Source organism: Cebus imitator, unplaced genomic scaffold (genome assembly GCF_001604975.1).
Source record: "Cebus imitator isolate Cc_AM_T3 unplaced genomic scaffold, Cebus_imitator-1.0 Scaffold1, whole genome shotgun sequence".
Taxonomy (NCBI): domain Eukaryota; kingdom Metazoa; phylum Chordata; class Mammalia; order Primates; family Cebidae; genus Cebus; species Cebus imitator.
The window spans coordinates 3478221-3494824 of record NW_016107316.1 but is presented as its reverse complement, the minus strand read 5'-3'; the positions used below and the strand labels follow the sequence as shown (position 1 = coordinate 3494824).

Genomic DNA, 16604 nt, shown 5'->3' with positions numbered 1-16604 from the left:
GAGAGGGAGGGGGGAGAAAGGGTGAATGAGAGGGAGCGGGGAGAGAGGTTGAGTGGGGGGGGATGAGAGGGTAAATTGGGGGAGAGAGGGTGAATGAGAAGCAGAAGGGGAGACAGGGTGAATGAGAGGGAGGGGGGAAAGAGGGTGAGTGAGAAGGAGAGGGGGAGAAAGGGGGAGTGAGAGGGAGGTGGGAGAGAGGGTGAATGAGAGGGAGAGAGGAGAGAGGAGAGGGAGACTTTGAGTCTTACTTTCTTCCCTGTCGCACTTCCTCCTCAATTTTGGTTTTCTCATCACTAGACACTCCTGGAATTTAGGAACCTACCTTCTGTGGATACTGGGCCATATCAATGATCAGCGCCAGGATAGAAGGAGAGGTTCAGGGATGGAGGGAGAGGTTCGGGGAGGGAAGGAGAGGTTTGGGGAGGGAAGGAGAGGTATGGATTGGAAGCCTGCCTGATGCCGCAGCCACCTCCCCATGCCGTGCACCCTCCAGCGTGAGTCATCCGCCTTGCACCCTGGCTGACACCGTCCGCTGTGGACTGCAGTTTGGTGTTTCCAGCCCCGACCTTGCCCCTGGGCTCCAGACCATGCCTCCAACTGCCTGCTGGCCAGTTCACACTCAGGCAGGTTAACAGTGGGCTCAGAACTTCTCCCTGCCTCCAGGGCACCCCCATGACTGTACCGTCACGGGGTGCAGATCTGGAGGGGACGTTGCCTGTTTGGGGTCCTTTCATCCACCTGCCCTGGCCCCCCGCATACCATTACCTATAGGATAAAGTTCCAGGTCCTCAGAAAAGCAGATGAGGCCTCCTGGTCATCGGCACCCATCCTCCTCCTCCTCCTTCTTCATCTCCCACTGTTCTCTTCCAATCACATCCCCTACATCTCAGAGACAGTGTGCCCTTCCCACCCCTGTGCTTGGCAACTGGTATGGCTCTTTCAATACCCTGCAGAGCACTCGCCTTCTCTTGGAAGCATTTTTCTGAAATTGCCTCTGAACCCCCCACCCACGCCAGCTGTTACAAGCTCTGCTTCTCCTCTCCCGTGAGGCCCGTGGCGAAGAGCAAGCACTTTCTGTTGAGGAGCCAATGAAATCCTGCTGTCCGCATGTGGAATGCAACTCAGGGAAGCCAGGTCACTTGCTCAGTGTCTCACCGGCTGTAAGTGGCACAGCCGTGAACCGGATTCTGCACTCCTCATCCAGCAGCCTTGCTAGGGATGGCGGAGGCTTCCTGTCATTTCACCCTGGAAGCAGGAGCCTCCTGCTTGGCGCCTCCGGTCCTGAGCTCCCCGTGCTGCTGGGAACCCAGCTCTGTGCAAGGTGGGCATGGAGACCAGTGGATTGCCTTTCCTTGCCCACCTCTCATGGGTCCTGCACACAGGGCCAGCGGCTGGGCTGGAACCTGGTAGCCATGGGCTCCTGCACCACAGTGTGGAGAATGGGACTGGCCACAGGAAGCTGCTCAAAGCCATCTCTGTGACTGTGGGGCCTGCACTCCCACCCACAGGTGAAGGGGTCACTCACTGTGACTTCCTGCACCTTTTCCTCACAGAGGGGGGCTTTTCCCCCTCCAGGCATAACTGCCACTAACTGCCCTTTGCTCAGGATTCTTGGCCTCCAGCTGGCCCCAGTCCCTGCCAATTCCCTTGGAAATACAATTTCTGCTCCTCACAGAGCGCCAGGGCCAGGCCTTCTTTTTTGAGACAGAGTCTCTCTGTTTCCAGGCTGGAGTGCAGTGGCGCAATCTCAGCTTACTGTAATCTCTGCCACCCAGGTTCAAGCAATTCTCCTGCTCGGTCTCTCGAGTAGCTGGAACTACAGGCACAGGCCACCACACCTAGCTAATTTTTTTATTTTTAGTAGAGATGCGGTTTCACCATGTTGGCCAGGCTGGTCTGGATCTCTTGACCTCGTGATCTGCCTGCCTCAGCCTCTCAAAGTGCTGGGATTACAGGCGTGAGCCACTGCGTCCAGCCCCTTGCAGCTTTCTTTATCCACGTCACTGACACCCCTGGATTCATCTCAATGATGAACCTCTCGCTCTGCCTGCCGCCACACTGGGCCTCAGGTGTCCTCTGTGAATCCTTGGTCCATGCTCTGTTTGAGTCCCTTTCTAACTGTGGGCTCCTAAGGGCGGGGAGGCTAAGTGATACTTTTGTTCCACAGCCACAGGGTTTGGGCCAGGCCACATGAGAGACACGAAGCATTCCAGCATTATCACTTCACCCTGGATCATTCCGCAGCCCCTCTGGAGCCTCCCTATCCACACGTGCTGCCTCCAGCCTCTTCCCCACCGTGGAAGCATCTCAGAGGTAAGGTCTGTGGGCCTGTAGCAAGCTGTATGATGCCCCTGAAGCTTCAACTATAGCTCCAGGGCAAGGTGAAGGCCCAAGGAGAAAGGAACAGGAGAGGGAGTTTGGGACCACCTCTGGGAGTGGGAAGATATAAACAAACAGTAGAGGCTCAGAGAGTTTGAGGGGTGAGGGTAGTGATGGCCTTTTGGCTGCGGAACGTGGGATCAAGAAGAGTCAAAAAGGTGGCCTCACGGGCAGACAGCAAAGCATGAAAACCAATCCCAGAGATACTGACGGGGCTGGGCCAAAGACTGGGAGCCAGGTACAAGGCAAAGAGGCTGCGGCAGGAGGAAGAGGCAGAACCTGGGGAAGGGCCTTGAGGGGCTCAGGCATGAGGCAAGGGCTCTCATTACACGTGTGCGACTGCATTTGTGTTAAGGATGGGCCAGCAAGGGCAACCAGTGCATGAGTGTGAATGCGGATGTCCTCCTATTAGCCCTGGGGAGCCATTGAATGCTTTTTAATCAGGGAGGTGACAAAATCATATTTCTGCCTGGAGGAGGATGCATCTCAGGAAGAAGAGATCAGACACCAACCAAAATGTCAGCAGCTCCGTGGGGAGCTTATCGAACATTGAGAAAGGGCTGCGGGCCATCTCTGAAAGCATCAACCGAAAACAGCCCTGCTTTGGAGCCTGCAGAGACCCATGGTGACAAACCGCAGCTAGATATGGAGGATATTCTCCAATCTTAAAATGCAAAAGTGTAATGAGGATATTTTATCACAACGGCACTCACATTAATGTTTGAAGACCATACATTTCGAATCCACCCAGGGTCTCTCATTATTGGAATCTGAAAAACAAAAGCATTAGAAATTGATTAACAGAAATGTTCTGGAATTAGATGGTGGTAATGGTTGCACAACTTTGCCAACATACTAAAAAAATGACTGAACTCTACACATCAACATGGTGAATTCGGTGGTATGTAAGCTATATCTCAATTTTTTTTCTTTTTTCTTTTTATATATCTCAATTTTTCAAAAGAAGAAATAAGGAGTATGTGCAGCTGGGTGCCGTGGCTCAGGCCTGTACTCCCAGTGCTTTGGGGGACCATGGCGGGTGGATCACCTGAGGTCTGGAGTTCGAGACCAGCCTGGCCAACATGGCGAAACCTGTCTCTACTAAAAATACAAACGTTAGCCAGACATGGGGGTGGGTGGCTATAATTCCAGGTATTCGGGGGCTGAGGCAGGAGAATCACTTGAATCCTGGGGACAGAGTTACAGTGAGCCAAGATCATCGAGATCATCGCACCACTTCATTCCAGCGTGGGCGAAAGGCGAAACTCTGTCTCAAACGAACAAATAAACAAACAAAAAGAATGTGGTGTCTTTTCTTAGAGCACACTCAACTACGATGTGTCAATTACACAGGGTGCATTATGAGGCTGGAAATTCCCTGTATCTCTCACTCTTTCACTCTTCCTCCATCTTCACATCCTCCCCAATGCACATGGATCCTATTGGTAAAGGAATAGGAGGTCAGGCGGCATGAGAAAACGATGGAATTGGAAGTCGGAAAACATGACTCGTGCTGCCTCTGCTGTTTCTTAGCCACAGAGTTTGTTTGCTTACCTGTATAAATGCGGGTAACAGTAACCCCTGCCCTGCTGAGGGACAGGAGTTATTGTGAGCATTGAGTGAGTTCATTCAGGCAAAAGAGCAAAGCCCAATTCAGGTACTAGCTATTAGGACTGTTGGTGTGGCATTATCCTAGCAGGTAGTGTGAGGGGAAGCCATTTATTTCCTGCCTATTGCTTGCTGGTAAAAAAAAAAAAAAAAGTAAAATAGCAAGAAGCTGAAGTCTGCAGTCAGGCGACTAGCTAAAACCAGTGGCCTTGCCGCAGCGAGGCCTGAGGGTGGGAAAATCCCTCCCCTCTGTAATCGATGTCTATGTTATCTATAAACCTTGAAAATGTAGCAGAGGAATGTTCTTCCTCTGGCCCAGGAACCTGCCCCCAGTCACCTATCCCATGTTTGCACAATCCAGAACCCCCCTTAGAGTTGAATCTGCCACCAAGTAATTTGCTTCCTTTGTTCAGCTCCTGTAACCCTTCCCCTTCTTCCCTTCCCGCGCATGCCAAATGGATAAACGCCAAAGACTGTGAGGTCAGCTGCCCAGCCAATGGGCAATAACACAGTTTCACCTCTGCTCCCCCTTTAGAGTTGCAAGCCCTTAAAAAAGGAAAGGTACTGCTCTTCCGGGAGCTCAGCTTTTGGACGCCAGTCTACTGATGCCCCACAGCTGAGCAGTCTCTTCGTTCCTCACTCCAGTGTCTGAGCGGTTCTGTCAGCAGCTCGTCCTGCAAGAGCAGGACATGGGCAGTGCCCCCTTCCCACAAGTGTCCCAGTTAGAGCTGCACAAAGGGTACATGGAGTAGGCCCCGCCTTCCTCAGGCATGTATTAGTAGTCCTAGGCTTAAAATTTATGCTTGAATTATACTCAAAAGCATGTGAGTTCAGCTGCAGCTGAGCTCTGAGTTCAGCTGCAGCAGCCCAGAATAAACAGCCTGAGAAGCCCCTAACTCTCTTCCCCTGACCTGTCCCTCGTTGGCCCTGCCCCCCACCTCATATTCATCTGACCCACTTAGCTTTTCTAGCACACATCTGTTGACTATTAGTTGATGGTGTTGCTTTATATCATGACGTACTGAATAGCTCCAGGGGTTCATGTACTTCTCTAGGTACTGAGAACATAGCAATAAATTCGATGCAAATCTAGTCCATCAGTCACTCAATCTAGTGGAGGGCAGGAAGACAAGTAACAAAGATCTCTGTGGCCAGGGCTACCATCAAGATATGGCCAGGGTCCAGAGAGACCACAGAGGGGGAAGCCAAGCATTTGCTCACGGGGAATGCAGGGAAGTTTCCGTGCCTTCCACAGGAGAGGACAGCTGAACTGCCTCTGCAGGGTGAGCGGGAACCCTGGGAGAGGAGACGGCGAGAAAGGCCACTCCAAGCAGAGCAGAGAGCATATTCAAAGAAACAAAGTCATCGCACACGTGTTGGGAACAGCAAGGAGCCCCTCATGACTGCAGAGTAGTTGCAGCAGATGCAGTGGACACGAGGGGGTGCCAGGAGGGGACCATGGGGCAAGGAGGCATGGGAGAGTGAGGCCAGCGTGGTGAAGGCCTCGCATGCCCTCAGGAGGAGCCAGCCCATTTCATTTTTTTAAGAATGCCCTCTTCAAACAACACCTCTTGCTGGAGCCCATTATGTAATTAGAAAAAAGGGAAATGGCTATGGTCAAGTTGGGAAGGGGTCTGAAATCTTCACTACAGAAACCCCGAGGCTCTCAGAGCAGTGTGAGAGCTGTTACCGTGTGCCACTGGGGACTACACAGGACGGGGACGATGATCAGATCTGTGTCTTACAAGGACCATGCTGACTTCTGCATGGAGGGTGCAGAGAAGTGAATTTGAAGGTGATTCCAGCAAAGGTTGGCCGGGATACGGACCAAGGTGATGACGGCGGAACAAAGAGGAAGACGAGGTCTGAACACAACCACATGGTGGAATCACCAGGAAACAATATGCCACTTGAATCGGGGGTTGAAGAACAGGGAAGTTTCAAGGACGCCTGAAGTGTCTGGCCTAGGTGAGTCGGTAGATGATTATATCATTCACTAAATTAGGAAAGCAGGAGGGATGAATTTAGGGAGGAATATTCTAGTCTCCTGGAACTGCATCCAAAATAAAAAGGATAGATTTTCCTTTAAGACAGAACCTGGGATAGAAGGCAGATGTGAGTTAAGAGATTCTAATCTGGATCCTTGCTTGGGAAGCAGGGGTAAGGCCACTGATTTCTTCATCTATATGTTGCTTAATATGGCAGCTAATGAAGTCCTGATTTCAACTGAGCAATGCATTTGAAACACTTCCTGGAAGCCATTGCTGCTTCTATTTCAGCTCATGTGGAATATTTCAGCATGCTGCAAAAAGTCAGGCAACTTGGGTACAGATGTTCTGGATCATCCAACTCAAATTCTTCAGGGGCCACCAACACAGTCACACGGGCACCAGAATTCTCTGCGTACAATAGTTGGATTGGTTTCTCACTCACGAGGTAGGCTAGGAATGCTGCCAGCAGTTTAAATTCACAGTGCTTGGATTTGGTCCTGATTCAAAATGAAGTTTCAAATCAAATACAAGATATATTCTTGCACTGCCAGAGGAGCAATATCTCCTACCCCCAAGAGTCTGGGTTGAATTCAGAGTTTAAATATAAATACAAGAACACCAAAAACGGTGACCTAGTATATTTCAACAAAAATTTCTTTTAAAGCAAAGAAGAAAATAGGCTCATTCTGCCCACAACTATTTGTCTGTTGTCATTTGAAATTCTAACGTAAAGTGTGAAGCTCAGCCATTTGGACTCTGGCATCAAGCAGTTAGCAGTCACGGTAGAAGCCAAAAATGAACCTGGCTTTGAACTCCAGTTCTTTTACCAGGAGCTGTGTGGCCTTCGGCAAGGAATTACCTTTTCAAGCCTCAATGTCTTCACTTGTAAAGAAAGGCTAACCATCAAATACTTAGCTCATAGAACTGATGTGAGAATCAAGAGAGAGTACAGTGAAAACAGTAAGGTACCTTACAAATGTCAGTGGCTACTTCTGGATGATGGTCATGAAGTGGAAGATTCAAGGTCAGAAATAGGTGAGCATCTTGGGAACAGCCGGTTTGCTTCTACCTCACTTGTACCATGAGCTGTATGACTGCTCAGGTCCTCATTCAGTGCATTGGCCTCCAGAGTACATTCCTGTTCTCCATGTGAGTCAGACTCCACGACGCACATGCTTGTGTTAGCCTCCTTCTCAGCTCTATTGTCTTGATTTCCTTCTGCCTTTTATTTCTCATTTAACCTAAATTTATGTAACTGCTATGGATTGGATATTTGTGTCCCCACTCACACTTCTGCCACCATAAACGCATATATTGAAGTTCTAATCCCCAAGGTGATGGTATTTGGAGGTGACACCTTGCAGAAGTTGGGGAGTAATTAGGTGACAAAGATGGAACCTTCATAAATTGGATTACTGACCTTATAAGAAGAGACAGGAGAAAGATGGTCTCACTCTGCTACGTGAAGATACACAAGAAGGTGGCTGTTTGCAAACCCCGAAAAAAAGCCCTCACCAGAACCTGACCATACTGGCACCTGGTCTTGGTCTTCCTGCCTCCGGAACGATGGGAGATCAATTTAAGGTATTTAAGCCACCCAGTTTATGGTATTTTTCTTATAATAACCCGAGCTGGCTAAAAGAAAAACCCTGTTGTGTTTTGAACTATCTTTTGTCCATGGATATGTACAGCAAAGAATAGAGAGATGATAGATGATAGAAAGATAGATAGATAGATAGATAGATAGATAGATAGATAGATGATAGATAGATAGATAGATAGATAGGATACATAGAAAAAAATGGAAAAATGCTTAGAGAATGAACACAGTAAATGCAGATAGATGAGCAAATGGAAGATGGACACTTTCCTGCCATCTTTCTCTGGGCTATGTTGTTTGCTTGCTCCCTTGACTATGCCAATTATTACTGCACAAAAAGTATTTGAAATAGAACCTCCAAGACTGGTCTTAGTCAGGGCCTCTGCCATTTGAGGGTAGACTCATACTGACCATTGTGTTACCCTCTCTGAGCTTCAGTTTCATCTCCTAAAGAACTTACATGATACCACCTACCTCATATAAGTTCTGCTATGAGAGTCAGATGAAAAATGCACTTGAAAGTGACCAGTCCATGGTAGATACTCAATGAAGCTGAAATTGAATTCCAATCACAGCCTCATTAAGACCCAGGTCACAGTTCCCTGCAATCTTCATGTGGCTGGGCTCACTACTACAGTTCTTGCCATAAATTGCTGGAAGTCACATATCTGGAGTCTATGTCCAAATTCACATTCAGGTCTGTGGGACTCCAGAGCTCTTGCTGTTGTTTCATTGATGGTGCAATTTTTTTTTTTTTTTTTTTTTTTTTTTTTTTTTTTGTTGTTTTTTTTTTTTTTTTTTTTTTTTTTTTTTGAGACAGGGTCTCACTCTGTCACCCAGGCTGGAGTGCAATGGCGCAGTCTCAGCTCATTGCCACCTCCACCTCCTGGGTTCAAGCAATTCTCCTGCCTCAGCCTCCTGAGTAGCTGAGATTATAGGTTCCCTCCACCATTACCAGCTAATTTTTATATTTTTAGCAGAGACAGGGTTTCACCATGTTGGCCAAGATGGTCTTGAACTCCTGACCTTGAGATCTGCCAGCCTCGATCTCCTGAAGTGCTGGGATTACAGGCATGAGCCACCACGCCCAGCCAGATGGTGCAACATTTAAACAGCAGAAATCTCACAAATACCGAAGGAAAAAAGAGAGAGAATTCAGAGAGAAATGCTTCCAGATTATCAGGCCTACAGTCTACAGTGATACTCCAGGCTGTTCCCAGTTTACAAATGGGGTGTCCAGCATTCATTTGTAAAATTTTGTAAAAGCACGGTAACATTTTTACATAGAAACAGTACTACCAAAGTCAGCTTTTCCAGGACAAGAAAAGCAGAGAAAACTACAGGATAACTGAAGAAACAATGGCAGTGTGTAACTCAGGACCTAAAGGCACTGTGGTTGGTTTACACAGTCTGCTTTTATGGGAAAATCCATTCACAGTCCAATGGAGGAGTCCAAGAATGAGTGGGAACTATTCAAAATGTAAGAGAAGAACACTGGCCTGGGGATCAGGCAATCCAGGCTTTAGCGCCGGTGTCGCAGACTTGTTGCAAGGCCTTGACAAGGTACCGCCCCTCTCTGGGTCTCAGTTTTTCCATCTAATGGAGGCTCGGGTTACGCTAGGTGGTCTCTAAGGACTATTCATCTCCAAAATCCTTCATCTACATGTATACATTAATCACGATTCCAGTGACAACACCCACTTTCTTTGATAGCCTGGTATCCTGTTGAGATAAAGGAAGAGGATAAGGGAAGGTTTGCTCTGGTTGGGGAAGACATAGGGTGAAAGAGATGATGTTATATGCATGAGGACTCCTCTTGGGACAGTTCTGGAAAATCTGATGAGATAACCTCTTGCCATCTGCAGCAGGGTTTTGGAGTCAAACTGTCTAGAATGTTCTAGGGTGGAATGCTGGCTTCACCACTTACCATCTGTGTGGTCTTGAGCAGTTCATTTAATATTCCTGAGCCTCCATTTCTCCTCTATAAAAGTATAAAAGGGGGAAATAATAATAATAATGGCTTTGTCATAGGGCCTTTGTGAGGATTAAAGAAGATACTTTTTTTTTTCTGACAGAGTCTCACTCTGTCACCAGGCTGGAGTGCAGTGGCGCCATCTTGGCTCATTGCAACCTCTGCCTTCTGGGTTCAAGCAATTCTCCTGCCTCAGCCTCCCCAGTACCTGGGACTACAGGCACGTGCTACCACACCTAGCTAATTTTTGTATTTTTAGTACAATGGGGTTTCACCATATTAGCCAGGTTGGTCTCAATCTCTTGACCTCGTGATCTGCCCACCTTGGCCTCCCAAAGTGCTGAGATTACAGGGGTGAACCACCATGCCCAGCCAAGAAGATACTTAATGTCAAGGGCTCAATATACATTCCTTGTTATTATCATCATCATCGTCACTACCACCATCATCATCACCTTCCCTTCCTCCCACTGAGAGGTGGATAAACTGGGTTCTAACTGTAACCTTGGCTTGCTGGGTGACTTTGGCAAGTTCTTTCCCCTCTTTGGGTCAGCTTTCTTGTTTATCAAATGCCTGGATTCTATCAAAGCAAGGGCACCTAACTGGCCAAGTACAGCATGGCTGGTCTCCACCTCCAGTGCCTCCTGCTCCATTGAGCACATCATGCCACATCATTCCCTGCTGAAAACCTTTCATGGCTCCCAATTGAAGACCCAGGTGTGGCACACATGGCCTGCGTGATCCACTCCTGCCTGCCCCCTCACCTCTCCTCCTCTCCCCTGCCTCACTGTCCACTCTAGGGACACGCACACTGTCCCCATCTAAGTGACTAGGCTCCACTTGTTCTCCCAGTCAAAGGTTCACCCTGCACCCAAATCTGTCCTTGAAGCCACATCCATGTCTCAAAATCCAGCTCTCCATGGGGCCATCTCAGAGTTCCCACTTGGCAAATAATCGCCCTCCTCTGTGCTGACTCAGCATTCCAAAGAGGAAGGCCACAGCGCAGTAGGCAAAAAGTGCAATTGATGAGAATCAGGCTGCTGGATTCCAGCTATGGTGGGGCCGACAGTGTAGGGTAGTGCCCGTTCCCTGTGTGGCTGCAGGCAGGTCACTGCTCCCTGTAGGGCCTCGTTTCCTTTTCTGTCCTGTTAGGAGAGATGACCTATAAGGGTCTAGGTGAAGGTTAATGCCCCATTCATTGCCTGACACGGCTCATCTTGAATGCCGTTCTGATGCAAGGCTATGATCATCACTCAGGATCTTTCTCAGGGAAGCCCAAATCAGTTCACTTCCCCAGGATTTTCTCAAATGAAACTCCTGAAGTCCAGCCAGGCTTCTCCAAGGGGCCTGCTCAGTCGTAATTAGCAGAGACCACTCACTCATCCTTCAAACCAGTCAGAGGAGTCATTTGAAGGCAGTAATCATACCTGGGTCAACGGTAGGTCCATCCCAGCAGGCGCTTGCAAGAAGCCCCAGCACTGGGTTCGGAGGGGCCCAGGCCACTCCCTTTCTCCATTCCCAACCCACATCCAGTCATAAGCAAATCCCGCATCTCCACCTTCACTGGGGGACTCCACCCAATTCTCCCTGTGCTGGTGCCACCACCCAGTCCCAGTCAGCCTGCTGTCTCCCCGCGGCTCCAGCAATGGCCCCACAGCCAGTCTGTTTCTGCCCCTTGCCAGCTCTGCTCCTCACAGCAGCCAGAGGAACCTTCTGGAATGTTAGGTCATGCCACTCCTCAGCTCAAAACCTCCCACACTCCCCAGTCTGCTCAGTAAATTCCAGTGCCTTACAGTGGCCTCAGGGGGTCTGGCCCGGCTCACGGTTCCGGACTCATCTCCTGCCACCTTTTCATCATCCATGGTGGCTTATTCCACCTCGGGGACTGTGCATGAGCTGTTCCTTTGCCTGGGAGGTTCTCCCTAAGCCTCCCTCTCTCACTTCATGCTGGTCTCTGCTCCAGTGCCCCCTCCTGGAAGAGACTTCCTTGGCCCATCAGATCATGCCCTATTTCCTTACCCTGCTGTCTTTTTCTTCTTAGCACTTTATCAGTATCTGATGTTATATAGTTATTCTTGATTTGTTTTCTGTTTTTCTTACTAAAATACAGGACCTTCCTTTCTCACCTGCCACATTCCCAGTACCTGTGACAATGCCTCACATGTAACAGGCTCTTGCCTAAGAGGTGCCTGATGGCTACAAAGGTTACGTTTAGTCAATCATTTAGTCAGTACCCATGTGCTTTCTCCATAGCTATTTTACTTTCTAATGACAGTCATCAAGTTTTAAAGCTGGAAGAAAGAACTCTTTTGGCCCTTTTGATAAAAGGTCTCTCTCCACAAAATGCTCATTCACCGAGAAACCTGTGTACCATTTTAGGGGGCTCAAAAACCTGTCAGGTTACCTAGAAATGTCTTTTAGTTAATAAGTTCCAGATATAGACCACCTCCTCACCCCAGGCTCCAAGAGGGTAAGTGCTTACTCAAGGTCACACAGCAAGGTGATGGCAGGGCCGAAATCAGACCTAGTCAGTGCTCTAACCTGGTGGGAATTCCCCAAAATAGCATAGAAATGGAAAGAGAATTCATACTCAAGGAAATTGAATCTAAGCTCCGGCTATAATACTTAATAGTGCTTGGTCTCGAGTAGGTCTTGGGCACTTTATGCCTTAGAAATTCCATTTCTTCAGTTATAAAACGAGCTTAATACTTCCTCCATCTTCTAAGACAGCAAGGGCAGGTCGAATGCTTCTAACGTGTACAGCTCTGACCACTCTCAGAGCTCATCTGATGACATGGAACCCACCCAGGTAATGCAGGATAATCTCCCTATTTTAAGGCCAGTGATGAGTAACCTTAATTCCTCATTCTTTCAACCCTCATTCTTTCCTTTACCACATACTGTAACTTATTCACAGGTTTCGAGGATAAGGATGGGGGCATCTTTCGGGGGCAACTATTCTGCCTGTCTCCTAATGGACTTGCCCACGCCTCCCTGTGCCATCCTGGAGTTCACTCACCTAGCTGCAGACAAAGTCTTTTTGTAAGACAATCCGGTTATGTCACTGTATTAGTCCGTTTTTATGCTGTTGATAAAGACATACCCGAGACTGGGCAATTTACAAAAGAAGGGGGTTTAATGGACTTACATTTCCACATGGCTGGGGAGGCCTCACCATCATGTTGGAAGGCAAGGAGGAGCAAGTCACATCTTACATGGATGGTGGCAGGAAAAGAGGGAGCTTGTGCAGGGAATCTCTCATTATTAAAACTATCAGATCTCATGAGACTCATTCACGATCATGAAAACAGTGCAGGAAAGAACTGCCCCTGTAATTCAATTACCTCCCACTGGGTTCCTCCCACAACACATGGGAATCGTGGAAGTCACAATTCGATATGAAATTTGGGTGGGAACACAGCCAAATCATCTCAGTCACCTCTATGATTAAAACCATTATGTAACAAATCCTCCTGAACTTGGGGAACACAGTTTTCACCCACACCTGCAGTCTCATCTCCCACTTGCTCCCTTTGATCTCTCTGGCCCAGTCACACTAGCCTTTCAGCCCCTCCTAATCTGCCTACTGCATCCAGCCCCATGACCTTTGCACGTGCTACTCCCCTTGCCCATGACATGCTTCTGCTGGGTAGCCTCTGTTCATCCCCCAGGCCACAGCCAAGTGTCCCTTCCTCTGAGGCGCTGTCCCTGGCCTCCTCAACTTGCTCACAGCCTGATCGCACCCTCTCATAGTGCACCTTGCAGCTCCTTCACAGCACTTAGCACAGTTTGCAAATTTACATTTGTTTGCATACTCAGCTAATGACAGCATCCTTAAAAAGGGACAGTGCCTGTTGGTCTCATCATTGTGTTTGCAGCAGTGGCTGGCACATGGTAGTCAGTAAATACTTGTTGAATGGAAAAATAAAGGTGATTTTTTCAATATACAGATGAGCTCAGGTCAAGGGACTTAGCCAAGGCCACCCAGCTAAAATGCTGGGGTGTGGGTGAGTTGGGATTTGACCCAAGTTTGACTGACTTCAAGCCCACAACACCAAATCATCTGCATTTCAGGCTACCATTAATGATAGGGGGCTGGAGATGGCTTTATTCATCAAATTTTCCCAGTGGAAAAGATGAAGGTGGCATTGATCCCTGCAGCCCTCAAGGAGCCTCATGTCTTGGGCTTTTGTCTGACCAACACTGTGGCCAGTAACCGGTGGAAGTTCCCACCAGTGACGTGGAGTTTTTCCCCTGTTCCTGGTTATATCCTCCTGGTCACTTTGAGAGATGAGCTCCTCCAGGCCTGGCCATTGACCATTGGTGACTACCTAGTCCCCGGTGCCCAGTGTTCACCCAGGCATCTGACACATAAATGTGTGCAGCAGCAGAAGGCACACAGATAGCAGGATCCCCGGCAGAGGAAACTCCATGGAGCAGAGCCCTGTACGGGGGTCCCGGGGAGACAGAGAACCCAGGGCTGGGGATCCCAGTTGTGTGACTGTGAGATGTTTACCCCCTTGTTTTGGTCTCATTGTCCCCTAGTGTACAATGAGGGGCTGGATGCATGGTGCTTCCTGCTAGAACATTCTGTGATTCTAGTGAGTATCTAGCACAATCTTTGATTCCAGACCTCATGGGCTCTCTCTATAGAAGGGGCCCTAGATATAACTAGATTTACTATGTGGAAGGGACTGGGATTTCAGTCCCAGGATAGAAGTCTCTGCCCATTAGAAGTGACCTCCAGTGCGGGCTCCTACCCAAGCCTCATATCCTACTGGACACGTCACAATCCAGGGTGGTGATGTGCTGCCCAGCTCTGCCTCCCCTGGGTGGGGCCTTGCAGTTGCCACTGCTTCAGGCCCAGATGCAACCACAAAAGTGAGCTCAATATGGAAGACTTATGCTTCACGTGGAATGCACATGTGTACATACATTAGATTAAAGATGGCCTCAAATTCTTTGCTACTCCTTCCATTGAGAGATAGTGTCTAATAACCCTCCCCTTAACTGAGCTAATCTAAGTGACTCGTTTGACCAATAACATGCAGAACAAGTAACATTCTTCATCTTCTGAGGCTAGGTCATGAGAAGCCTAAAGCATCCTCCTCTTTCTGGGGGATGCCATCCACCAGGTAACAAGTTCAACTACCGTGAGATGCCAATCTTGAGAGGCCTGTGTGCTGACTCCTGTCAATGGTCCCAGCTGAGTCAGGCCTTCCAGCCACTCCCACCAAGGCAGCAGGCAGGTCAGGGAGGCCGTCCTGACCCCTCCAGACCAGCCTATCCTCCAGTCAGGTACCACAGAGTCATCTCAGACAATGCCATGAGGAACAGAAGAATCACCCAGCTGAGCCCCGCCCAGACTCCTGACCCATGAAATCATGAGATATAATAAAATAATTATTGTTTGAAGCCACTAAATTTTGAGTCAGTTTGTTTTGGAGGAATAACTAGAACAGAATATGTATGTGGGGGGAGGAGGCAGGGAGGCAGTTCTGGGTTGTGTGTTTCTGTGTATAACTGCATCTATGTATTTGTATCATGATGGGGAGAGACTAGTTGTGTCTACTTTTGCAAGTGTCTATGAGTTTGCCTGCTTCTCTACAGTTTGTACTCCTGTGAGTTTGACACATGTCTGTTTGTGTGTATATTTACAGCAAAATAATGAGGCACACCGTTCTGTATAAAATCTAATCCCATTGTTTAATCACCTCCTTGCCTATTTATGAAAACAGCCAATGCAGACCAGAGGTGTGTGCAGATGTATGTGTCTATACAAGGATAAAGTATGACTGAGGAACAGGTTAACATTGGACCCCAGGGTTCTCAGGGCAGTTGCATCAGGCTCCTTGGGCACCTTGCACCTCTGCTCTCTAAGCCTGGGATTGGTCACTGTCTGAGCCAGGCAGTGGGCAGCTCAGATCCACGCTATCCCTACTCCAATTCCCCCAGCAGCCAGCAGTTCCCAGAGGATTTCTCACAGGTTAGAAGGAAGTGTTATACAAAAACGAGTTCCATGATGGGTCAGATACATTTGGAAACACTAGATAAAACAGAGACAGAGATGACTTTTCCCTCATAGTTTCTCAGTGCCTTTACCACATCACTGTGCATTGTCGGTCTCCAACAGGGAATGTAGAATGCAGCATTTCCCAAAACCCCTAATCTTGAAACCCCTTTCTTACTGAGCAAATAGTGGTATTTATGCATCGGGTAACTCATTTTGGAGAAATTCTGCTGCAGAAATATCCAAACCTGGGAGATGGTCATCCACACTTACATCTCCACATATCCCCCAGGGAAGGGAAGGTAATAGTTGCAGGAAATTCAAGTCTCTATGGGGAGACTTGGGAGGATAATCCATGTGAGTTAGGAGAGAAGGGCAATAAAAATGAAGTAGCTTGTGCCATAGTGAGGAAAGACTGAGACAGAGAGAGACAGAGAAATAGAGACAGAGAGATAGAAACTGAGAGTGACCTAAGGTCAGAGCAAGGGAGGTTGACCCAGCCTGCCCTGCTAACATTACTGATAGCATAGTGCATACTCTTTGTGCAGTCTTTATTGCAAAAAGACCCCTGGGCACACACAAAAATTTCCTTCTTAGCCTGGCCATGCCAAGTAACCAAGGTTTCTTTCCTTCTCAAGCATCCGTGTTGCCCATCTTTGTTTTGTTTTTAATCTCCTGTACTTTGATGCTTTGCTATCCAGGGTGTGGCTGGCCCACAAAACTTCCCAGGGCCCAGCCTTGTCTGTGAGTGCGCCTTTCACATGGAAACCAACCAGTCCAGAGCCCAGACTTCAACCACCTCTCTTGTCAGGGCATCACCCTCTGGGCCACTATCCACTGTCCTGTTCACCACAGGGCCAGGTATCAGACAACTAGGGACAGGCCCTGTACTCCAGAGCCCACTGAAATTATTCACACTCTAGTCAGCCCTAAACCTGTTTACCCTGCCTCACCAGTTCCTTCCCACAGAAACCACAATAACGACTCCTGTCCACATTTTTCCCTTGCTCTCTCTGCCCTGTGACCAACCTGGTGCTTCCCCAT

At 48.4% G+C, this 16604-nt stretch overlaps 1 protein-coding gene across 8 annotated transcripts in view; it reads right to left on the bottom strand.

Annotated features, from left to right (window-relative positions):
- Positions 1–16604, bottom strand: part of LPIN1 (lipin 1) — a 152644-nt gene that overhangs the window by 113154 nt on the left and 22886 nt on the right. For 7 of the 8 annotated variants that reach the window (XM_037737390.1, XM_037737378.1, XM_037737380.1 and 4 more), the window contains exon 2: positions 3093–3149. In XM_037737390.1, the coding sequence (XP_037593318.1) occupies positions 3093–3149 (57 nt within the window). Of the gene's footprint in view, positions 1–3092; positions 3150–9120; positions 9207–16604 lie in introns of those variants that run through there. The other variant, XM_037737383.1, reaches the window with a different exon arrangement.